General features: G+C 38.8%; 1 protein-coding gene across 4 annotated transcripts in view; it reads left to right on the forward strand.

Annotated features, from left to right (window-relative positions):
• Positions 1–26,060, forward strand: part of TSHZ1 (teashirt zinc finger homeobox 1) — an 84,254-nt gene extending 58,194 nt beyond the window's left edge. For all 4 annotated transcript variants that reach the window (XM_075826500.1, XM_075826497.1, XM_075826501.1 and 1 more), the window contains exon 3: positions 22,278–26,060. In XM_075826500.1, the coding sequence (XP_075682615.1) occupies positions 22,278–25,462 (3,185 nt within the window). In that variant the 3' untranslated portion in view covers positions 25,463–26,060. The remainder of the gene's footprint in view (positions 1–22,277) is intronic.
• Positions 26,061–26,620: the final 560 nt, after the last annotated feature.

Genomic DNA, 26,620 nt, shown 5'->3' on the forward strand with positions numbered 1-26,620 from the left:
CAGCACATGGAAATGTTATAAATTATAATCTAATTTATAATATTTCCTGACTTCTGAAAAATTAAAAAATAATTAAAACAATGTGTAATCACTCAAATAATTGTTTAACTAAAAAAAATAATAATAATTTCTAGCGACACATTCCCTTTAAATGTTACAATTTATTTGAAGAGGTAATGCTGAATGCATTTTATGCTTTTCTGGGCGTCACAGACAGGTGTGTATTGCTGCCAAGGCTTGAAGGACCAATAAAGGCAGCATATTGCCAAATAATATTTTTTAGAATACAGTAATAAGCAGTTGCAAGCAATAACATTACAGATTCCCTTTCCGTGAGCAAAGGAGATTTGAATATTATTGACTCAATGGTAATTTATTGTGACATTTATTTAGCTTGTAGCCATAAATATAAGACTTTAAGAGGTCTTTTTGTTGAGTGGTATCTTCACTTCACTGCCTTTACTGTATGTAAACCATTATCAAGCATGTGGCAAACCAGCACAATTTAAACAATAACAGAATATATCAGGTGCACACTTATGGTCATTTTACACCGGCCCATTATGACCGGTAAAATGAGCGCCGATCAACGAGACAGCACATTGATTGGCACTCGTTTGCTCCTTTTACATGGAGCTAGTATGGGGACGAGAACTCGTTACTACCATCACTCAACACCATACATTTGTATCATGTCCGCAGAACATCTCCCTGTTAACACCGAGAGATGCGCTGCCGACAACAATAATATTTTGGGCATTTAAAACGATACACTCAGCCAATGAATGAGCTTGTTTAGTACGTACTGTTTGTTTGTTTAATATATGAACTGTATGCAGTGAACTCCCCTAGTGGCATCTTCAGGCAGCCAGAATCTAGTCATTTAACTCTGTGACTACACAGCAGATTATAGCAGTCATAGCACCCTTTTTGATACAAAGACATATTAAGAAATTATTCAGTTCCTAATGTTGGACCTCTTTAGGTTAAACAAAGGAAATAGTATTCAAGAATGGACATTCACTTTTCACACATTTGTATACATGTCAATGTATTATACAACTGCATAATTTTGATTATACATCAAATGGCACAGATGCCTTATGGGCCGCCAATGGCATTGCTATATGGACTGGCACCAAACCACTTCTGAGCAAACACAAATTCCTGATTCTGCACTGCAATTGGATTTTTTTTCTATGATCAGAAATTCCACAGGGCTGCACTACACTTCAGAGGTTTTATTGCACTACTAATTTTAGGGAAACCAGACCAAGGGAGGGAACCAGCACCTGGTGGTGACCCACCTCTCCTCTGTGTAGACCAGGGGTCTCAAACTCGGCCAGGTAAGTGGGCCACATATAGAAAAAATGGGAAGTTGACAGGCCGCATTACTTTCAAATTTGATACAATACAAAATTATTGTTAATTAATTAGTTATTTGATACTACATCACCAGAATAATACTGCTAGGTTTAAAATTTGAGATATTTCTCCACGTGCTTATTCCAACAATCCAGTTTAAGTGTTGCTAAATGCAGTCCGGCGGCTAAGTTAGCAGTGTTTGGCAAACACGCATGTCAAGATTGGGCAGCCCCTTTTTAGATCGTGCCACATTGCCATCTGTTGATGCTGCCACAGGGCCCTCTGTAGATGCTGCCACAGTGCCCTCTGTGTATGGTGCCACAGTGCCCTCTGTAGATGCTGCCACAGTGCCCTCTGCAGATAATGCCACAGTGCCCTCTGCAGATAATGCCACAGTGACCTATGTAGATAATGCCACAGTGCCCTCTGTAGATAATGCCACAGTGCCCTCTGTAGATAATGTAACACACCCCTAGATAATGCCACAGTGTCCTCTGTACATACTGCCACAGTGCCCTCTATAGATTCTGCCACAGTGCCCTCTGTAGATGCTGTCACAGTGCCCTCTGTAGATGCTGCCACAGTGCCCTCCATAGATGCTGCCACAGTGCCCTCCGCAGATGCTGCCACAGTGCCCTCCACAGATGCTGCCACAGTGCCTTCCGCAGGTAATGCCTCACCACCCCCAAGTAGATAGCTCCATTGGGGCTCTCTCTCGTTGTGGAATCACCAGCCAGACCGTTGCCGACGCTTTGGCTGGGGATTCCTCTACTGTTGGAGCCCCTGACATCACTGTCCATACACCGTGACGTCAGGGGATCCTCCTGGACCGGAATGAGATATCAGGGGCAACCACAGAGAAGGAGTCTCGGAACAGAGCACTAGTATAGGCTCTGTGCCGGAACTCTGGGGAAGCCATTAACATCAGTGTCCATATATGGACAGTGATGTCAGGTGCTTGCCCAGAGCTGGAGTCCCGGAGCAGAGCCGCTTCTAGCACTCTGCCTGGGATTCCAGCTCCTCTCCTGACATCACTGTCCATATATGTACATGGATGTCAGGGGCAACCCCAGAGTTGCAGTCCCGGGCAGAGGGCTAGTAGGCTCTTCCTGGGACTCCAGCTGTGCTCCTGACATTACTGGGACTCCTGCTCTGGGGAAGCCCCTGATATCACTGTCGATGTATGGACATCGATGTCAGAGGCTTCCCCAGAGTCCCAGAGCAGAGCCTATACAAGCGCTCTGTCCGGGACTCCGCTCTGGGGAAGACCCTGACAACACTGTCCATATGTGGACAGCGATGTCAGGGAATTCCACAGAGTCCCTGAGCAGAGCCGATACTGGCGCTCTGCCCGGGACTCCGCTCTGGGGAAGACCCTGACACACTGTCCATATATGGACAGCGATGTCAGGGAATTCCACAGAGTCCCGGAGCAGGGCCTATACTAGCGCTTTGCACGGGACTCCGGCTCTGGGGAAGCCCCAGACATCGCTGTCCATATGTGGACAGCGATGTCAGGGAATTCCAAAGTGCCGGAGCAGAGTCTGTACTAGCGACTCTGTGTCCCCCGGGCCGCAGATGACAGTCCCAGGGGCCGCATGCGGCCCGCGGGCTGCGTGCTTGAGCCCCCTGGTGTAGACCCTTGTAGATGTACAGTACTAGTTAAGATCACAGCATTCTGACCATAAAATAGAAGAGGTCCAATAGATTTTATGTATATTTTTATCAAGACACAATGATTCTGTTCATTTCTGCCATGTTCAATCTCCTTTTATTGCCAATTAAACCACAAAAATTGTGTTTTTTGTTAGTCATGGTGTATGAAAAAATACAGATGCAGAGATTCTCAGTGAAAGAAATGCAGTGTTTTCCTTTTTCCTATTTGCATATGCATGTCAAATCTAACTCTGCCATTCTTAATGGCATTATTGAGGAAAACAGATTGACCTTTTCTCAAGTTTGTTCTTTTTTATAGTGATTTTTTTCGTAACCCATTTATTGCTGGAGGTTGGCATTCATGCCTTTTAGATCACAAGGTCTACGGGTGCAAATACTTCAACCGTTCATCGGCAGTTACAGAATTATAACCATGAAAACTTTATAAATGTATATTTGTGACATATACCACTACTCATTTATAGAATTTCCAGAACACAGAGGTGAGTTTTTATATTCTTAAAGGGTTATTTCCATATCTTAAAGCAATGGCATATTGGTAGGATTCACTTCAATGGGGTCTTGCTGACTGCAGTTCATCCCATATTTGCTGGAGAGTGCGTGGGGGAGGATCCATAAAGCAAACAGGATGATCGAGATGCTCACTTGGGTGCAAGTCTGGCAAATTAGGGGCCAAGGAAATTCTTGGAAGTCTTGGTCATGCTCTTCCAATCACTGTAGGACATTTCTAGCTGTGTGACATGTCACATTGTCTTTCTGGAAGATTCCATCTGCCCCAAGGAAGGCAAACAGCATGTATGGGTGGGATCTGCAATGATGGATTCATACCCAAATCGGTTCAGAGTGCCTTCCACATGGATGAGTGGACCCAGAGAATGACATGGATAAATTCCCCAGAACATACTGTTGCAGGGTGTTTGTTCTCTGATGTTTCTCGCCTGACACACCTACGTCGTTCCGTCCATTCAAGCAGAAACTTGACTCATCGGCGAAGGCAACCCTTTTCCAATCATTTATGGTCCAATTCCGAAACTGCCGTGCAAATTGCAGCATTTTTTACCTTTGTTAGCATAGGACCAGCAACTAGCTGTCTGCTTCGTAGCCCCATACGCAGTAGGGTTTGCTCAACTGTTCTTTTAGACACACTTCTGGTAGCCCCCTGAGTTGCTCCACTCTAGAGTGTTGTTCGACCCTCACGTTCATGTGTAGCCGACGTTGACCTCTCACATCCATGGCACGTGGTCCTCCACAGTTTTCAGGTCAGTTATTTCCAATGGTGCCATTTGTCCACTCACGATATACTTTCACCACATCAGCACACGAACAGGTCACAAACTGCGCTGTTTGAAAAAAAAAAAACTGCCACCCCTGGCCTGAAAGCCAATACTAATCCATTTTTGCAACTCTGATAAATCGCCACTTTTACCCATGGCAACAACAAGTGATATGTGTTCAGACAGCCTATCCCACAACTTATATGCCCACCAAGCCAGTCCACGACACATCACTTAATTCATGGGCTACACGCTGCCGACAGTGAAAGTAGGAGGTGGTCATAATAATGTGACTCGACTGTGTGTGTGTGTGTGTGTGTGTGTGTGTGTGTGTGTGTGTGTGTGTGTATATATATATATTGTATGTATGTATGTGTATATATATATATACACACACACACACACACAGAGTCATTTGATGCTTTATGTCTTTAACCCCTTAATGTCCATGCCATTTTTACGCTTTAGTGACCAAGGATTATTTTTTGTTTTCTCACGGTCACATTCCAAGAGTCGTAACTTTTTTTTTATTCTGTCGACATAGCCGTATAAGGGCTTATTTTTTTTGCGGGATGAGTTGTATTTTTCAATTGCACCATTTTTGGATGCATATAATAACTCGATTAACTATATAGATTAGCTTTTATTAACTTTATTTTAGGATTATTTTGATTTTCACTTTATAAATTGACGCCGTTTACTATGCAGCGTAAATAACAGGTTACCTTTATTCTATGGGTCGGGACGATTACGAGGATACCAATTATATAAAGGTTTTATATGTTTCCCTACGTTTGCACAATAAAAACCCTTTTAGAAAAAAATTGTTATTGCATCGCCACATTCCAAGAGCCGTAACTTTTATATTTTTCCGTAAATGTGGGCTTGATTTTTGCAGGCCAAGGTAACGGCCGTGCTCCTGCCGCTGATTGTGTGGGTACACTCGCAGTACCCACGCGATCATCGATATGTCCGTCCTTATGCGGGAACTAGCTCCTGCATAGGATGGATAGATCTGTCCTTTGTCGTAAAGGGTTAATCAAAGTTATTTTGTTTGTTTTTTTCCAAAATTCATAAATGGCACCCCTCTCACTCAATGGCACCCTAGGCGCTAACCTACTCTACCTGTCCCTTGTCCTGGCCACCTTGAGTATTGTAGTACCATCTGTATATCATTGATCTAATCTATTGCACATGTATACCTTTTCACTAAGAGAGATTATTGAACCAGTAGAACAGTAAGGCCTCATGCACACGACCGTAGTGTTTTTCTGGTCCGCAAATTCCAGGACCGTGTTCCGTGAAATGTCCTCCGCAGTTCATCCGTATTTAATCCGCAGTTCATCCGTATGTAATCCGCAAAATGCGGATGAAAAAAAAAAAGCCTAGGTAAAACAGGATGACGACAGAACTCATTCCCGGTCGTCGCCTAGCAACATTTCCGCAAATCCGCAAACTGCGGATGACAAACGGAGGTGTATCCGCAATTTCCACGGGCCCATTGACTTCTATTGGCATGTCCGCATCGAATTTGCGGCCCGTAATAAGACATGTCCTGAGTTTCTGCGGCACGGATTTGCGGACATGCGGAGACCCGTGAAAACACGGATAGTGTGTATGGGCCCATAGAAATGAATGGGTCCGCAATTGTCCCGTGGATTTGCGGGGGAATTGCGGACGCAAAAACACGGTCGTGTGCATGGGGCCTAAGCAGCACCTAACATCTGAAAGTGTCCATTCAATCTAATAAGTACATGCTAACATAAGAATATATATTTATCTTTAATAATCACATTACACAAATACATAAATATAAAAAAAATGGCCTTTAAAACATAAAAGCAGTAGGGTAGAAACTCTTTGTGTTTCAACCATTTAAGCAGCCACCCTGCACTATGCTTTGCTGCATAGTTGTTGTTTATTTTTTACTTAGCAGTGAACAGGTTAAAGGATGCACAGAGAAATGGCTGTCAGCTTGTACCACGATTGCTTGAAACAATTCAAGAAGTTCGGAGGCATTCCAGCTAGCTTGCCTTTTTGCTGCCATTGTCGTAGTATGGTATCTTTGCTTAAGGCCACTGTCGTTAGGCTACATTAAATCCCATTGTCAGTCAAGCTGGCCAGTGTTCATGATGCGTACAAGCTTGAGCTGACAATTGTGATCTTTCCCTGAAACAACTTCACTCTTCTGTTCCTATCTTGTCACACAATAACTACAGTAATATTGTACATATGTCCAATGTTCTGCAGAATCATTTTTATGCTTTATCTTTTTGTGTAAGAAGGAAATTTTATTTAAGAATGCTTTCAGCGTTGCCATTGATATTTCTTCTCGCAAATCTTTAATGCGGGTAATATATTAATATACATATGTATATTGGCTATTACGTTATTAATGAAACATTATGCACACGACCGTAAAAACACCCGTTATTACGGGTCGTAATTACGACCCGAAATAGCGGGCCCATAGACTTCTGTTAGCCACGGGTACCTTCCCGTTTTCTCACGGGAAGGTGCCCGTGCCGTTAAAAAGATAGAACATGTTCTATTTTTTTATTTTACGGGCCGTGCTCCTATACTTTATAATGGGAGCACGGCTCGGAAAAACGACCGGCTACCCGTGGCCGGCCGTGCCCGGCCGTGCTCATCTCCTGAAATACTCTGTGCTGCCTTAAACTCTGTGGACAGGTCAGGATTCTTTTAAATGCTGCTGGGGAACCCGCTCGATCCACTATATAAGGCTGCGCTACAGTGCAGCATTTAAAAGAAACAGGATCCTGACCTGTCCACAGAGTTTAAGGCAGCACAGAGTATTTCAGGAGATGAGCATGCGGATCTTGTGCGGGGTGGTGACTTGCCAATCATGTGAAGGTGTTATTGAGGACAGGAGTGGAGGAGAGGTAACAGACTGAGAGTTACGTAATGGTAAGAGCAGAGTTCACAGCAGCACAGAGTATTTCAGGAGAGGAGCGTGCAGATTCAGTGCTGCTGTGAACTCTGCTCTTACCATTACGTAGCTCAGTCTGTTACCTCTCCTCCACTCCTGTCCTCAATAACACCTTGGACAGGTCAGGATCCTGTTTCTTTTAAATGCTGCACTGTAGCGCAGCCTTATATAGTGGATCGAGCGGGTTCCCCAGCAGCATTTAAAAGAAACAGGATCCTGACCTGTCCACAGAGTTTAAGGCAGCACAGAGTATTTCAGGAGAGGAGCGTGTGATTGATTGGCTGCAGAGGCCGCTGCAGCCTGTGATTGGCTGCAGAGGCGGTCACGTGGGATGAAGCGTCATCCCTGGAGGCCGGCCTTCTGACATCATCCTGACGTGTGTGACCGCCACTACAGCCTGTGATTGGCTGCAGCGGCGACATGGATGAAACGTCATTGCTGGAGGCCGGACAGGAGGAAAGTAAGTATGACATTTTTTATTTTTATTTTTTTATTACATTAAAATTGTATTTTCCGCGCGCCGAGCATGATACTGTCAAGGTTGCTGAAAGTGTTAGTGCAGCCCATTAACTCTTTCAGCACCCTGGACAGTACCATGCTCGGCGCACGGAAATTACAGGTTCGGTCAGAACTAGTTCGGTCCGAATTGAACTTTTTCGTGAAATTCGGCGAACTAGCCGAACCGAACTTTTCATAAGTTCGCTTATCTCTACTCTCGTTGGCTTCTCTATGATTCATTTGGGTGAAGCGCATAGATGCAAGTTTATGGCTTCTGTTCATTTCTACTGAATGAAGGTGAGAGAAGCCAACAGAAGCTGTTGGTCGATGTCTCAGTAACTGGATATACACGTCAATTGTGCAATATAACTCTGTGTATTAGGCCGGATTCACACGAGCGTGTTCGGTCCGTGATATACGGTCCGTGATATACGGTCCGTGTGTCGGCCGCATTTCCCGGACTGAACACACTGCAGGGAGCCGGGCTCATCATAGTTATCTATGACACTAGGTGTCCCTGCCTCTCCGCGGAACTTCTGCCTCGTACTGAAAACATGATTACAGTACGGGACAGTTTTCCCGCAGTGAGGCAGGGTCTCCTAGCGTCATAGATAACTATGATGCTAGGAGCCCGACTCCTTGCATTGTGTTCGGTCCTGGAAATACTGCCAACATGCGGACCGTATATCACGGACCGAACACGCTCATGTGAATCCAGACTTATACTGATAGCGAGATTATAAAAATATAATAGAAATTCATACAGGTATTCTTTCAAGGTCTACCACAGCCAGATGAAGAATATGATTTGTTATTTTACCTGATGCCTTTTTACTTAGTAACTACTTGACTCTCAGTATTTGTCTTTTTGTAATGTTCTAAATATAGTATGCAAATTAATAATAGGCCCAAACCTGACCTGTCAGACTTGAAATGATCATGTAACATTCAGAAAAAACTCAATTGGAAAAGAACATAAAAAAGTTTAAATACTAAATGACAAATGATCACATTATGTAGTTCCCTAATGCATCTGTGGATGTAATAACTTCCTGTGTGACACGTACAGGTGACATCCTTTTGAAAATTGTGGTGATGTACAATGCAGATCTTGAGGTTCCAGAGGTTTTACTCCATGATTAAAAACAGCAGGAATAAAAACCTCTTCATTTACATTTTAAATGACTGTCATAACACAAGACATTGTACCCCGCCGCATGAAGCTTGCAATTTCACCTACTACATTGGATCACATGAAGATTTTGTTATAGACGGTATATTATTTTTTGAATTGGTAGATTTTTATTCCAGCATGGTACAGGTGATGGCAAATGGTATCATATTCTAAAACAGCATATATTTAGTAGCAATGTTAGAATGATATAACCTTGGTGTATTCTCCTTACTAAGGATCAACGCTATTGCTCTCATTTGGACAATTGATAGTTGAAATGTGGCAGGGATATGTTGGCCACAATTTGGTGATGTTTGCAGTGCTAGACTGGGGTTCCGTAGACCCACCAGAGGATATGATTCTGAGGGCCCACCCTCTATCTATGCAGAACATGTGAATGTCCACTTTCAATGCATAGTAATCTTTGTTGTTATCGTTGAATACAAAGGACATATAAATCAATTAATAAAAAATAGACATTAATAGCATGTAATTAGCTCCAAAGTCCGTTCCAAATTGGATTGTATTCTGCTTAATCTTCGGCCATTAGTGTACTAGTGGACCAATTATAATTATGTCAGAGTCTGAGCCCACCATAGACTCCTCTGGTGGTCCAGTGTTACCCTGGATGTTTGTAGTGGTGACATTGTTACCATGTCACTATTGCCTATTTTTGTATCTTAAGATTCAAAAGTTACATGTAACAAATCCTTCAGTAGCGTAGGAGTTACATATTTGACTCTATGAGGGATGACTGTCTCCCTAAACTGCAGCAGGCTGTGTCCTCTGGTGACAGTCATGATGTGAATATTCTGCTACCATAGAAAGATGACAGTGCTTAATACTCACAATATCAATGCTATTTTTGATCATTTCTGAGAATTAGAATCCCAAATCTATTGTAACACTGTTTAAAAGCCATAAATGAAGATATGTCTGGCAATGAAGGAATTTTTAAAAACACTTCAGTATAAATCTGTATTTATTAACAAAAATAAGTGTAAATCAAACCATTAGGGGCAATAAATAAATAAAACCGTGACCTTCATGGACAATTTTAATTTATTTAACAATTTTTTGAATAGGCAAAAATAAAGAGAAAAACATATCAAACCATACACTACATAACTGACAGGGTAAGTTAAATTAGCAATTTCATTTGCGTGAACCTAAGAGACTGTGTCACCCAAATTCTTAGATGGTTGATCTTAAGGAGAACTTAAAATATAGCTAATGCTTTATATATGAGTATTCAAATCTATTAAATGATTGGATTTATAACTAGGTAAATTGTGCAAATGTCTTTTGTACACAGAACACATAGTCCTATGCTCTTTAGTTAATGACTGTTTGCCTGGAAGGTTTATGTTCTAAATCGCTGCATCTTCTTCACAAGAGTGAAGAAAATACCATAAAAATAATGCATTTTTTTCTAGTCCAATGTAATGATTTTCTTGAGGACATAATTAAAAAAAATCAAACTGAAAAATATTCCAGATATTCTCTCCTCCTGTTGACTGGAAATGCTTTGGGAAAGTGAGGCATGCAGCGAGGATGATAATGCTGTCATGTTTGATTTGGACTGTATTCTCTCTGTTGTTTGAAGCTGAGATAAAATGCAGTGCGTGCCTGACCCATTTTAGCAGCCCATTATAATAATTTCACTGTCGCATGGCCACCGAGTTAATGTACTTACAAACCGACAGAGAAAGTGTGTTACATGACCTTAGGGTTTTTAGAAATGAAATGACGTAGTAGATTATATATCAAAGATTTGTTGAAGACGGTGCCTTTTCAATCTACCTTTCGAGTGCTATTGTCTATGCGGAATATAAAAATAAATGTAATTTTGTATGCGTGTATTTGGCATGTTTTGTTCGGGTGGTCTCTGCTTTAATATGTTTGTTTCATTTAAAAAGGGTGTTATCTACTGTGTTCTACTAGATGTGAGCTGCATAGATTGTTATTATAATCTTCTTATTCTTTGTGTTAATTATATCTACTGTAAGTGCTCATAAAATTACTCAATAATAGTCATAGTGCCTGCTCCACTGAATGCAATATTGTAGAGACATTTCCATTAGGCTATAACTATATAACAACAAAGACGTATAAATGGTTACCTGTCTTGGCCGTACTTTTTTTTAGATGTGTGCAATAATCTTATGAAAAACAACAAATTGGGTCATATCAGAGTACACAAAGCTGGTATCATCCTCCCTGCTTAAGTCATGTACCTATTTTTCAATGAATACACTGGAATTATACATGGATTAGTTTAGCTGCTTTCCATCTGTGATGAAAAAGTGTTACAGTATATGCAGTATACAGTATACGCAGGGCCGCAATCCGCATCAAGCAAACCTGGGCGGATGACAGAGCCCACTAGGCTTTGTGGGCCCATAGCTATCTGGATCAAAATGCTCTATACCTGTCAAGCCAAGAATGAGGTAAACAGGGGCCCCTCTCTGACCCTGTCAACCATACACAGCTGGGGCCGACCCTGGTTATATGATTGGATGACCTGTAAGCACTTCCAGCAGGTGGAATATATTTATTCCTTTTCAATTTAGAATGAAATTGGAAGGAATAGTCAGCTTGTTTTATTAACACTATAATGGAAGACTATTTTGCATGGCACACAACTCCCCTACTAACTTCCAATAAAAAAAGGGTCCCTATCCATCAGAAAATAGGATATTTCAAACATTCACCATATTTGTCAACATATTGTACCATTTCTTATTCATCCTCCCTCTCTCTTTCTCTGAGAAATGGCATATTACCTGTTGTAAAGACAACCTGTTACCTACCAGTAAATCTATAATATGGTGATTAACATATATACATAAATACATAACCCCCTCAGTATGTGCTTGGTTTGAAACTTGCACCTTAAGACAAGGGGTACACAGCAACGGAACGCCGTGTTGGAATTTTTGTTATGGTCGAAAGGTCGCTTGTGACTTTACTGTGTAGGAACAGCTATCGATAACATTTTATCTTGTTTGAAGAAAACACAGTAAATAGTAAATATAAATTTATCTAGAAAATAGGATTTATAATTGGGACTAATCGCTTATTTATCTTTTGTGTAGCTTGTTTGTTTTTGCATATATTTTGACTTGCTAGGTTTGAATATACTACATTCTTATTTTTAACGACAAATTTCAGTTATTTTAAGGGAACCCCATGGATTTATTACAGTCATTTTGTAATATTATAGCTCCTTTTGGTTCTAAGTGGCAATGGCTTAATAATTGATGTTAAGGCTGATCCTTGTTTGTGCTCTAGAAATCCCCTCTGTGTCTTTTTACTCCCAGTCTATACAACAATTCAGAATCAGTTGACAATAACATGTTTCATACTGTATTACCTAGATAAATAGTAGCGTAGCGTCAAATAAGATTTTAGATCTGTAGCCACTTAGATTTAAATGTAAAAGTTTCCAATAATCACAGTAACCTGTTATGTGGCATCAGGTTTATTTGTAAGTCATTGAATCCAAAAGATGAAACAACCTTAACTGAACAGTACATGTAGAACATCGAAATGTCGAGGTCCATATGTAGATCTATTTACCCAAAGGGATTTTATGAAATAAAAAGACATAGTCTAAGTTGATCTAGTTAAGCCAGACCCCTCAAACAAAACTGGAAGCCAGAATAACAGAATTATACTCCGGGCCATATGTGCTAGGCTTTAGTGTCTATGTCTAAGATGATTACTCTTAATATTGCCATAAGACCTATGAGCTGGAAGACCTATGAGCACATCTTTGTTCAAACACAAGTATAGCAAGAGCATACAATACAAATAGAGGGTACATAAATGTATCTTTATATGGCAGGGAATGTACCATACATTGGAGCCATCCTGGGCACTTTGTTTTGGGAATATCCTCTGTCATTACCGTGTCTTGTATGTATCGATTTTCCAAGCATAATTCATTTGTAGTATGGAGGATAAGCTATTAAATTTTAAGGGTTAAAACCTGGTTACTTTTGGTATATGCATTCTTAAGTGTTACTAGGGGCTTCTCACATAAAGGTACAATGTGCAGGTGGGGGTTTATATGTGAAATATTAATTCTGTACTATACAATAATAAACGAATAAATTATTTACACAATAGATACATTAACAAAAACAAGCTGTTGGATTGTAATCTGGCTATAAAGTCTGGACTGCTCCTAACTGCTATGAATGGACAATCCAAACAACAAAGCCAAAATTACTGTCCATGCAAACAAAATATATATTTTTTTATTTTCACTCTGAACCGGAGATGAGGCTGCAGGAGAAAAACAAAGTTCAAAAACCACATTTTGTCTGAAGTAAAGATTTGCAATCAACTGACAAGGAATTATAAAAAAATTATTAAAGGAAAACTAAACATCGAAAGCATTCCAAAAACATATCCCAGCAATTCCTCTCTTAAGCTCCCTCTTTCCTTTGATCCTATTTTATCTCATTTAATACTGATCAATATATTGTACAAAGAAATCTATATGTGTCCCAGGAGATCAGCCATTTCCCCCCTCCTCCTTCTCCACACAATCCTGTGTCTGACTGTAAGACAATTGGCTGAGCTCCCCCCCCCCCTGTCCTGTCTGCAGTAGGACAGAAGAATTGCTAAGCCCTGCCCAATTAATTAAGCCACACCGTACAGCTTTTCACCACCCAAAAATGGAACAGGTAATTAACCCCTGTATTCTCTACTGGATTTCTTTGTTTTGTGAACATTAAAGGGAAGGTTTCATGATTTTTTTTTTTTATTATTATTATATTGCTTTTAATATGATAATAATATAAATGTTATTAATTTGTGTTCTCTTGTTCTACTTTTAGTGAGTTTTTACTTTTACTTCTCTATGGGGGCTGCCATTTTTTTTCATCTTTGTATGTGTCGATTAACGACACATACAGAGATGGAATACGGCACATACAACCCCATAGAGAATGCGAACGGGAGCCGTTCCATTCTCTGAAGCGTACGCAGTCTGTGTGGGAACGGCGCATGTGCCGCTCGCACACAGATTAAAACGAAGCTCGTTTGCAGAGCTAAATCCGATGCCATTTTCATGTGGACCAGAAGCCGCTGCCGGACAGTAAGATGACGACTTCCGGCCGCGACTTCCGGCCATGTGTTCAAGGAAGCGAAGACGCAAGGAATAGGAGGCAGGAGCAGGTAATTTATGTTCGTGTATGTGATGTGTGTATTATGTTCGTGTGATACTGTCTGCTGAGCCCTGTATCTAATCCTCCTACACTGTGCAGTCGCTCAGAAAATGGCGGCATACAGTGTAGGAGGTTTGAAGATTCAAACCCCTCCTTCTCCTGGCACTAGCCAGAAGCAGGGAGGGGGGATTGTATGAGGACACTAGAGGAGAGTGTTTCCACCCCAAATTTGCAGCATAAATCAATGAGGTTGCTTTACCACAGTGACCATGCTGCAATTTTTGGAACTGCTCCCTCTAGTGCCCAGTACATGGAAATGTTCTAATTAGAATCTAATTTAGAATATTTCCTGACTTATGAAAAAATTAAAAAAATTAAAACCAATGTGTAATCACCCAAATACTAGTTGATTAACTGGAAAAAAAAATTCTAGCTACACATTCCCTTTAAGGAGACCGACAGTCTTTAATTTCTAGGTTTAGTGTTTGTTCTTTTAAGGTTGATAGGACCAATTGTACATTATATATATATATATATATATATATATATATATATATATATATATATATATATCTTGATTAATAGTATTATTAGTATAACATTCCCATTCAATTCTTCAATTTAAATATACTTCTAGTGAATGTATTTTTAAACCTTCTAAACTACATGATATCTAAGATAAAAATAAAGTCCTGCTCTACTGAGGGCTTTTTCATACTGCGTTCACAGTGCCCATCAGAGGCTTTACGTCGGAATACTCTCGACTTATACCTCCGACGCATATGTCTAAAAGACACTGCACACAGCATGTGAATAGGCCCTTATACGGGAGTGCAAAGAAGAAAGGAATGCCCATAGCAAAGGTAGAAATGAGGCTCCTTTTTGTTGGTTGGCATCACCACACCCCTTACCATAGGAACAGGAAGTGTTTGGTGCTTGTTTGTCAAAACCAGCCGAACCTCTACGGAGATGGATGATACATGCTCTCCAACTACAAATGGAGATTTGGGGCTTCTTGTTCTTAGTAATGGTAGGAGTCCCAGATATCAACCCCCACTCAACTTATTCTTATGGCCTATCTATAAGTGTAAAAGATGTTGTCATGGGACCACTCCTTTAAAGCTTTTGTGTACAATTTAACCACTTTCATTGTTCTTATTTGGCAGCCTTTACTGTTGAGATCATCTAAAATGATTATAATACCAACCTCCTGCAATGCACAATGGCTGAGAAAGCCTCTACTGCAACTTTAAAATAAATACTGCACAGCAACAAGGTCAAGATCTTGCTCTATTTTACAGTCTGTTTTTTTTTTCTTTAAGTATTAGTGGGCACTAAAGGTTTAGTGGTGTCATAAATTGCCTTCCTTGCCAGTCAAAACAATGGAGAGTGATACAAGCTCACAGTGACGGAATATAAATCATTCAAGATGAAATTACAAGATAATTTGAAAACTTAACAGTTTGCATTTTATACTTTCAATTGTTTTGCTGACTTGCACTTTTTATGGCCGTCTTAGAATTTATTAAGGGACTTGAAGACATCTATCACCTTGTTTCCAGTGGGCATATTTTCCCAGGAAGGAGAGTTGCAACACTGATGCGTGCATTGCCTGCTCCAAAAAAGATTGCTATATTCCCATTGACATGCAGTGCATTACCATAATTGGCTTTTCTACATGATAGGACAGAGGAAATAATAATGTCATTTTATTTACAGCCAAAGTGTCCCTTTATGAGACTTCTCCAAGTTTCTGCCATGCTGTGTAGGTCAAATGACATCTTTTGATCAGTCCTGTCCAAAGGCATCAAAGCTGAGTGGCATGTAATGGAGACCTAGTGACAAACCAAATCTAGAAAAGAAATAAGACTGCCACTTTCCCATTAAACAGCCTGCTAAACAGCACAGCTTCCCCGTGTCGGCTATGAAACCATTCTGACCAACTAAATAAGGAGAATGAAAGGAGGCTGAATTGGACATTAGTACTACAAATGACTGCGGTGATTGCCACTATTTCCCTCCTCCAAAATAAAAAGAAGAAAAAAATCAGCAAGCAAGCCATGCGAGGTAGAGTTAGACAGATCCTCTCCTATTTCATTTACGTTTCTGCCACTTGCTGGTTTTCTGATCTGGTTTATTTAGGTTTGACATCAGCCAAATGGTGTAGCTGGATATCTGTGACAGGTATTCTTACTGATTTAACAAGTTACAGGCCTCATGAAAAGACCGATCTGCCACAAGCAGGCCGGTGTTTTATATTTCTGTTCTTTTTTTGAATTTATTACATATATTTGTACTTCAGAAGTACTTGAGATATACCTTTGCAATTTTGCATTGAGCATGGCATGCGTATTTTTATGCAATCAAGCATGTTTTAGTCCGGTTATCATCGCTGGTGGAAATATAAGACTTTTTGTGCTTTAGTTACTTGCTGTCTGGCTTAAGAGACGCACTTCATTCGGGCTAATGTTCTTATTCAACTGTGAAAGACACAAAGAGGATTGGAATGTGCAATGATCTATTAAGCATTAGATATGCAATTTAGCTTATTTAGGGTCTTCAGAGTAGCCTCCGCGGTCCACTCTTTTCCCATTATTAAGTGTATATTTTCAACAATCCTTTGTTGATTGTGATTCTATAGCTTAACTGCAATGCACACTTTATATAGATTATATAGGTTTCTATACTAGGTTTATTCAAATGTTAATAGCAACTATGGCAAATATTCTAAAAAGATAAAACTTTTAAATATAACGCCACAAATTTAATTGTTTTATAAAATGTAGTTAAGTTTATTGGTTATTAAAAAAAATAAAATAAAACTTTTAGTTGTCTGAAAGTAAAAATAGTCAATATATGCAAAATGGTAAATTGGTGGTAATTTATCAAAATCATTTTCTTTATATGTTTTTTTAATGTTATATTATTTTTATTTTTATAACATACGATGGTAAAGGTTCTTTAACTGTAAATATCAACCAATCAAAGTTCAGCTTTTTTCCCAGTTAAAGTAAATAAAGGAAAATCATGATCCAATTGGTTTATATGTGCACCGCCTCCACTTTTTGTCTACATTTTTTAATACATGGACTGTGGTTTCAGCACTACAACGGACCAACTGATTCAATAGGAATCGAGAAAGATATCTATCAAGCAAGTTTAAGTGTAATTAATGCATCTATCTATCTATCTATCTATCTATCTATCTATCTATCTATCTATCTATCTATCTATCTATCTATCTATTTATTACACACATATCTATATTATATCTCTCTATCTAAACATACATATCTTTATATGTAATATATAATCACACAAGAATGATTTGTTTCGCATATGTAAGCGAAAATAATCACTTAAGTAAAAAAATGTAAGCGACAGTATGTGACAAAAATATAAGTATACAACAAAAGAATCCGGTTCATATTTAATTTTTCATAACATCTTATACAAAACAGAAATAGAACCTCATTTTCAGCAAGTAGTAAAAATGGAGAAGAAAATTCACTTGCATGATGAATTCATTCTCTAACAGCCTGAGGCAACTCGGCCTTGCAGTCTTTGTCAGCCTGATCTCTACTGCTCTCAATATTGCAGCAGACCTAACTTCCACCAAAGTGTCACATGTCTAGGTGAGCCGTGCCAGCCCCTATCTAAAGTGACAACCATCTTTGAATACCAGCTTTTTAAATGACTTGTATTTCATCAGACATCTTGGAGATATAGCATTCTCGACAAGATGATATTTCCTCCTCTGTAACTTCTCTTTGTTACCTTCTCCTTCTAATATTGCTATAACGATGTTCTACTTTATAGTGTTAGTTCTTATATTGAGACACCACAACATTTTTATAGATTTGTTTATATAAATATGTATAGATTACAAATTTAGATTATAACACACATATTAACAGACATTATTATGAATGTTTTTCTGCGAAATTCTCAGAAATTAAGAATTTTACCATGTTTTTTTATAAATTTAACATGATATTTCCTATGAGACCACATTAGATAAGAAAAAATTATTTAGAGTAAATTTTAGCATGTTCTGAATAGAAGAAGATCCCCATATACGCGGCATTAATGACAGATTGTATGGTTTCTTCATTTACATTAGGGGAGATTTACATCTGGGAAAAAACTGTGCAAGGGAAAAGTTGCTCACAACAACCAAACCGATTCAAGCTCTCATTTCATTCGGAGGGCCTTTGGAATATGAAAGCAGCAATCTGATTGGTTGCTATAGGAAACTGCGCCACTTTTTGCTTGCAATGGTCTTTAGAAATCTCCCCCATTATGATTCACGCTTACAATTAATTCTCTCTTTGCTGCTACAATTAAAAGATTTGGATGCCCCTTTTAGGTGCATTTAAAAAAAATGGTGGTCGCACCCATTTAAGCCTGCCCTAACTAAAATATGTGCTTTCAGAATGAAATGCATTAACACAGGTAATTAAATGTAATGTGGATTCTTACATCCAAAATATTGAAATGTCTTTAGTTAAAGTATAATTTTTTTAACCATTTATTTGCATGTGGGGCTTCTATGGTAGTCTTTCATCAGCACAATGTAGAACAAGAAACACATTTGGAAGCTGTCTCTGTGCACCACAAATATTCATATTGTGTCTGCTTAAATTATTTTGCACAGCATTTAATGTTATCCAGAGAAGACAGCACATCTGTTTCATCAGAATGAATAGACACTGCCATCCAGAAGGCATTCCATGTTGGCAACTCACGGCAGTACTTAAAAAAACACACTGCACACTTATTCTGTAGAACATGGAAGCATGCTTGATTTAGCTTCAGGTCCCACTATCTCTTTTTATTCTTGCTTTACTTGCATACCTCTGGTTTGTGTATGAGCTGGTTGCATCTTTATATAGATTTTCAAAGTTTACCCTCCATTTATAGATTTATGGCTGAGGTCATTATATCAGATGCTGCCGTTTGAAGTGGCAGGCATGTCGCACTTGCTACCTAAGACATAGGATAGTATATGTAGGTATTCTAAAGAGCACCAGTAGAGGGATCTATGTTGACTGTCACCTGAAATCCCCAATGCAAAATTTAATTTTGGACAAAACAAGACAATTTCCATGCTGTGTTTTCCCCCATAACATTGATCAAATCTGATGAGTGCAGATTTTCTGCTTGAAAAAACATGAATATGGATTTAGAAAAAGTACCCATCAGCTGATAAAGTTAAACAAATAGTCACATTTAGATAAATCAAGAAAATGCAGCTTTTGATAATATACAACATATTCAAAGTTTCGTTACTACAGAACAATCATTCAAGTTACAACTAAAAGGTGAAAAAATATTTGGTAATGTAAATAATGTATTCGTGTTGCTGTACTGCAAACATTTAAGCATTATAGTAAGGATAGCTCCTTGTTTCTTTAAGCTCCGCATGAGATTGATTTGAAGGATATTAAACAGATTTTAAGCAACACTAATGCTTATATCAATAGTCTCTAAAATTCATATACGCAAAGGGCAATGGGAAATGTTTCAAAATTGTGTAGCTTTTAAAATCTAAAATATATTAAATGTTTTTTCATATAAGCTCTTAAATATTACTAATAGTATTATTTCTAATAATAGTAATAAGAATATTTTTATTATTACCATTTCACTTGCTTTTTGAAAGGCAGATTGAGGGAAAAAAAAGTCAGTGAATGAGGAATTCTAGAAACTGTATCAGTCAGATTTTTTTTTTGTAGAAATGAGAAAATGAAAATAGACAGTAGTCACCAATTTAGAAAAATTAAAATGAAGGTAAAGTTGTGATTTTCAACTTGAAGTACAAAAACACTTTTAATTGTATTAATTAATTTACCCATACTGTAGTTACAGACTTTTCTTGTGTGGATGTGCCCCTCCCGCTGGATGTGAGGTCTGTGAATACAGGATGCTACAACCTTCACTAGCTCTCATGTTACAGCACAGCTTTATTCCTGTACTGCTTTCCTTTCTACAAATATGCAATATCTTTTCTCCCTTGTGCTGAAAGACACTGATGCTGAGGAGTGTTTGATTCCCCCCTTTCTCCCCTCCCTAGCAGGGACTGCTGTGGGCGATAACCTCTCTCTTTACACAGATACACAGTATATGTGATTCACCCACTCCCCCTGTAGGCTTTCCTCTTTATGTACACTCTAGTACTAACAGCCTGTATAACCTGCTCTTCCTGAAGATTTGGATGCTTTTCCACCTCTCCACACTCTGATCTGCCACGTACAACCTCATCCACCTCCCTGCTGCTATCTCTAGCAGAGAAGGGAGGGGAACACTAGAGAGGGCCAACACAGCCAGAAGCAGTGTGCTGTCGGATTTGGGTCTGAAACAGAAGCACAGTAAGCTATGTACAGGAGTTACACAGACTCTATAGCAGCAACATTTTAGGAAATTTGTATAATGACTATTTAGAGAGTTGCTTAATTTTGCATTTAAGCCAATTAACCAAAAAAAAAATGTCAATGCAAAGGTGCTCATAGCCTCTCATTCTCATAGTTGGCATGTGTTCTGCGACTTTTTATTTTCCAAAGCTGAACACCTTATGTTGAAAATACTACGGCATGTTCACTGTAGCATCTATTTTGTTTTTTTCTTAAGATGTTTGAACGTTTATGCTTAGGTGGGTAGGGCACTATATAAATGGAATAAACATAATTTCTTTCATCAGTTGTCTAATCAGAACTCCGTTTATCTCAATGTGAAAAACCTAGTAAAAAGCTTGTGTGCAAAAAAAACTTTTTCCCCCCTTTTTGTACATAAGAGTAAGGATTGAGCAAAAATTTCCTTTCACACATAAAAACTTTTGGCTTATACATCTAAAAATTAAGCTAGTGTGAACCTGGATTTATGAATAATGATGCCAGGTTTGTAAAGCACCTACAATGTGAAATTCTATTATCCCGACTATCCTGAATATTTTCAGTGATTTTGCTATATAATTATTTGCATCCATCTTTCATCTATGCACATGCAAAAAAAATGTTAGGACCTTTGCCAGCAATTTTCTGGAGTATTTTAATACCATGACCATCTGTTCATAAACATCATTTCTAATATTATGAAGCTGAGGTGACGTTACGTTTTTGTGGCACATTTCTCTGCTGATACAACTTTAGTTGCCTATAATTTTTTTTTAGATAATCCAACCCAGTATAATGACCGTATAATGACAAAACATTCAATATTTAAATTAAGTGAGCTAGAAGTTCACTATGCACTTAGGGCTCATTCAGACAAACGTGAATAACGTCCGTGTGCTGCGCATGGAAATCACGGGCAGCACACGGACCCATTGATTTCAATGGGGCCGTTCACACATGCAGGAGTTTTCGCGCAGTAAGAGTCAGTTGCGTGAAACTCACTGCATGTCCTATATTGGTGCGTTATCACGCACCAATACGCCCATTGAAGTCAATGGGTGCGTGAAAACCACACACGAATGCAAATCCGTGTACGATGTGTGATTTGCGCATCAATTCAATTGAAAACAATAAAAGATGTGCTTTGCGAGTGCGGTAATAATGCATGCCACGAGCAAAGCACACTGATGCATAACGGACTAGATTCACGTGTGTTTTTTCACACGCGTGAATCTGATATGCTCGTGTGAATGTAGCCTTAGTAGTAGTCAATGGATGGAAGTTTGTGTTGGAGAAATACATGCCTATGTACCTTCCTTCTACCTACATACTGTATGCCTGTATGCACAAAATCCTAGTTCATTCTACCTTCTTTTATGTATCATAAAGACAGTTTTCACAAGCAAAGCTTTTATATAGACATGTATGTCACCTATTATAACTTTGAATATTGTTGAAGTGTATTATATTGCTTGTTGTCTTCATCCCATCTTACTGGCAGTATGTGCTGCATTCAGATTGGGTATAGTGTTGCATTAAGCTTCCTAAATGTTTGCTGTCAATAAAGTGAGCCAAGTTTAGTACATAGGTTTCCTTTTTTGACAATAAATAATAAATCACAGAGAACGCTAGAAATCGACTTACAAAGAGTTTTACTATTATCATGTAGGTCCTTCTCTCAATCCCGATGTAACTACATATCAATTCTTACATTTCTTCCTTCAATATATTTCTAATTGGTTTTTTTTTGTTGTGTTTTTTTTTCAGCATATGTTCCTGCAGAAGAATTAAAGGAAGCTGAAATTGATGAAGATAATGTAGAAGATGATGGACTTTCCTTGGATGTCCAAGACAGTGAATATTTATTTAGTGAAGAACCAGAAAACAAAGAGACTCAGAGCTACCAAAATTCCCCCGTCAGTAGTGCAACTAATCATGATGCTGGCTATGGTTCTCCATTTAGTGAGACAAGTGACCATCTAGCAGATTTTAAAAGTACTTCTTCCAGGGATGGGCAAGACAGAGAAGATAGCCAGAATGCAGAAAACTCATCTTACCCTCAGGACAGTCTGGCACAAATTAAAGCAGTGTACACTAACCTGCTTTCAGAATGCAGTTGGTCTGCTCTGGCATTAGATTTGAAAAAGTCAAGTCCAACCAGGAGTGTAGATACAAGCAAGCAAAGTGAGAATGCAGATGTAAAACCTAAATCTGTTACTCCTACACCCATTACAAGCAGCTGTAGTAGTAGTACTAATACAAGTACTAGTATATGTGTTAGTACAAGCAACTGTACGAATAATAACAGTTCTGGATATGACTGGCACCAAGCTGCATTGGCAAAGACATTGCAGCAAACATCATATGGACTTCTGCCAGAGCCTAGCCTGTTCAGCACAGTGCAGCTCTACCGGCAAAACAATAAACTGTATGGGTCTGTTTTCACTGGTGCCAGTAAGTTCCGATGCAAAGACTGCAGTGGCGCATATGACACATTGGTAGAGCTAACTGTTCACATGAATGAAACAGGACATTATCGTGATGATAATAGAGAAAGAGAATCTGAAAGAACAAGGCGCTGGTCTAAACCTAGAAAAAGATCACTTATGGAAATGGAAGGAAAAGAAGATGCACAGAAAGTACTGAAATGTATGTACTGTGGACATTCCTTTGAGTCTCTGCAAGATCTTAGCGTTCACATGATTAAAACGAAGCATTACCAAAAAGTGCCTCTGAAAGAGCCAGTACCAGCCATTACGAAACTGGTCCCTACAACAAAAAAACGAGCTTTTCAGGATATATCATCACCTGAATCACCTGAACATGCAGGAATCTCTCCAGGGGCCATAGGAACTGATAATTCAAAAGACCCCAAAGCTGTCAATCCTTACGTGACCCCTAACAATAGATATGGCTATCAAAATGGTGCTAGTTATACATGGCAGTTTGAGGCACGCAAGGCTCAAATCTTAAAGTGCATGGAGTGTGGCAGCTCCCATGATACTTTACAGCAACTTACTGCTCATATGATGGTCACTGGACATTTCTTAAAAGTCACAAATTCTGCCTCTAAAAAAGGAAAACAATTGGTTTTGGATGCAATAGTGGAAGAGAAAATTCAGTCAATACCTTTACCCCCAACTACACATGCAAGATTACCAGCATCATATATAAAGAAGCAGCCCGACTCACCAGCTGCATCACCACTTTCCGAGGATAGAAAAGAAGAAGAACAGGAAAAACTGTTCAATCCTGAGCCAGAAATGAAGATAAAGGAAGAAAATGAGGAACCTGAAAAAATTGAGCCTGCAACTTCATATCAATACCTCAGAGAGGAAGATTTAGATGATAGTCCAAAAGGGGGGCTGGATATTTTGAAGTCACTGGAAAATACAGTGTCCAGTGCAATCAGTAAGGCTCAAAATGGAGCACCATCATGGGGTGGGTATCCTAGTATCCATGCTGCTTATCAGTTGCCAGGAGCTATAAAAACATTGCAGCCAACTGTACAGAGTGTGCAAATGCAACCATCATATGCCAGTAGTGTCAAATCCATGGCATCTGAACATAATGCTTTGATCCATTCTCCTGGTAGCCTATCACCTCCAACTCACAAAAGCAATGTCTCTGCAATGGAAGAATTAGTAGAGAAGGTGACAGGAAAAATCAATGTAAAGAAAGAAGAAAAACCAGCAGAGAAGGAAAAAGTGACTCCAGCTAAACCCATATCTCCAGTAGCAAAAGAAAACAAAGACATTCTTAAAACGGATGAATCCAACATAAAGATTATAAAGAAATCCACAGATACTGACCTTCAGAAGACAAAAAAGGAAGCCCCATTGGAACATCACACACCAAATGGTACAGAATCTCATAAAACAAAAATTACTAATGGATGCAACAGTTTAGGAATTATAACAGATCATTCAACTGAGCCATCATTTATTAATCCACTGAGTGCATTACAATCTATAATGAATACACATTTAGGTAAAGTGTCAAAACCAGTAAGTCCATCTTTGGACCCGTTAGCAATGTTATACAAAATTAGCAATAGTATGTTGGACAAACCTATCTATCCAACCACTCCTGTCAAACAGGTAGAATCTATTGATCGGTACTACTATGAGAATAGCGACCAGCCGATAGATTTGACAAAATCCAAAAACAAACCTCTTGTTGCAAGTATGAATGATCCTGTCTCCTCACCTCTAAGAGAAAGTGCACTGATGGATATTTCTGATATGGTGAAAAACCTTACTGGACGTTTAACACCTAAGTCTTCTACACCGTCAACTGTATCCGAAAAATCAGATGCAGATGGCAGTAGTTTTGAAGAGGCATTGGATGAGTTATCTCCTGTGCATAAAAGAAAGGGCAGACAGTCCAACTGGAACCCCCAGCATCTCCTTATACTTCAGGCCCAGTTTGCTTCTAGCTTACGGGAGACAGCTGAAGGCAAGTATATCATGTCAGACTTAGGTCCTCAAGAACGGGTACACATCTCTAAGTTTACTGGTCTTTCAATGACAACAATTAGCCATTGGTTGGCCAATGTCAAATATCAGCTACGAAGGACAGGGGGAACAAAATTTTTAAAGAATCTGGACACGGGACATCCTGTTTTCTTTTGTAATGATTGTGCCTCTCAGTTCCGGACTGCTGCAACATATATTAGTCATTTAGAGACACATCTAGGCTTTAGCTTAAAGGATCTCTCAAAAATGTCTCTAAATCAAATTCAAGAGCAGCAGAATGTTTCAAAAGTTATCACCAATAAGGCTTTAAGCTCAATCGGACTTATTGAGGAGGACTCAGGCTCCACATTCCAGTGTAAGCTCTGCAACCGGACTTTTGCAAGCAAACACGCAGTTAAACTGCACCTTAGCAAAACACATGGAAAGTCCCCAGAGGACCATGTAATATATGTAACTGAATTGGAAAAACAGTAACATCCAGTTATGCAGCCAGGTATGCAAGTGACCACAAGAACATTGCACTAAACATATTCATAATACTGCACTAGGCCTGACCTGAGCCTCTGAAATCAGTCTTATTTTTGTTGCTGAACTGCCTATCTGGATTTTTTTTTTCCTACACATATTTTATATTTATATTTATATTCTCTTTGTCTGATTTGTGCATGTTTTTTTTTTGTGAGTCAATGTCTGACCTTTTAATTTTCAACATCTGTTCTTGATGTTAAGCTATCTTTTGTAGAATGTAGTGGGAGACACTATTGAGAGACATTAATTTAACCACAAAGAAACACAAAGAACAATGACATAAAAAACAAACATCCTAAAATTAACACGTTGCCATGACAATAAAGGTTGGAAAATCTTGTGGCATCAAGTTAACCCTTTGAGCACTGCCATAGCATTTCTGTGCCTTTTGATATATAAAACATATTTAATTAAAGTCTATATACAATTCAAAACAAAATGTAAATTAAAATATAATATAGTAGTAAATACTGAATACAGATTGAAAAAAATGTATGTATGCAGCCCTACGGTAAGGGTGGAAGGCTATATAGTACTCCTAGGGTTACGCATATTTAATTAAAGTCTATATACAATTCAAAACAAAATGTAAATTAAAATATAATATAGTAGTAAATACTGAATACAGATTGAAAAAAATGTATGTATGCAGCCCTACGGTAAGGGTGGAAGGCTATATAGTACTCCTAGGGTTACGCTGCCACATGTAGAAAAACAAATCCTATTAATGCAAAATTTAAAAAAAATATAAAAAGTATACCGGAAAGATACTGTACCATTAATCGTGAACTGTCACATGGAAAATAATGTTTTACTAGAGCAAGATCTTGTATGCCAATATTTTATTCAAACATGTGGAAACATCTTTTTTATTTTTTTGCAAAATTAATAATATGGTTTCTAATTATTTGCAAATATAAGCTCCGGTACAAGCTTATCTTCCTACAATTGTGCTACATTTTAATCTATTTTGCTGCAAGCAGGTTAACCGTTTGGGCATCAGACATTTTACCACCCACTGGAGCAGTCAGGCATCCAAAGGGTTACATTTGTACTTCAATGCAGTCCTTCTGGCTGACAAAACAAGAGGACCGTCTGGGGCAA

Source organism: Rhinoderma darwinii, chromosome 5 (assembly GCF_050947455.1).
Source record: "Rhinoderma darwinii isolate aRhiDar2 chromosome 5, aRhiDar2.hap1, whole genome shotgun sequence".
NCBI lineage: Eukaryota > Metazoa > Chordata > Amphibia > Anura > Rhinodermatidae > Rhinoderma > Rhinoderma darwinii.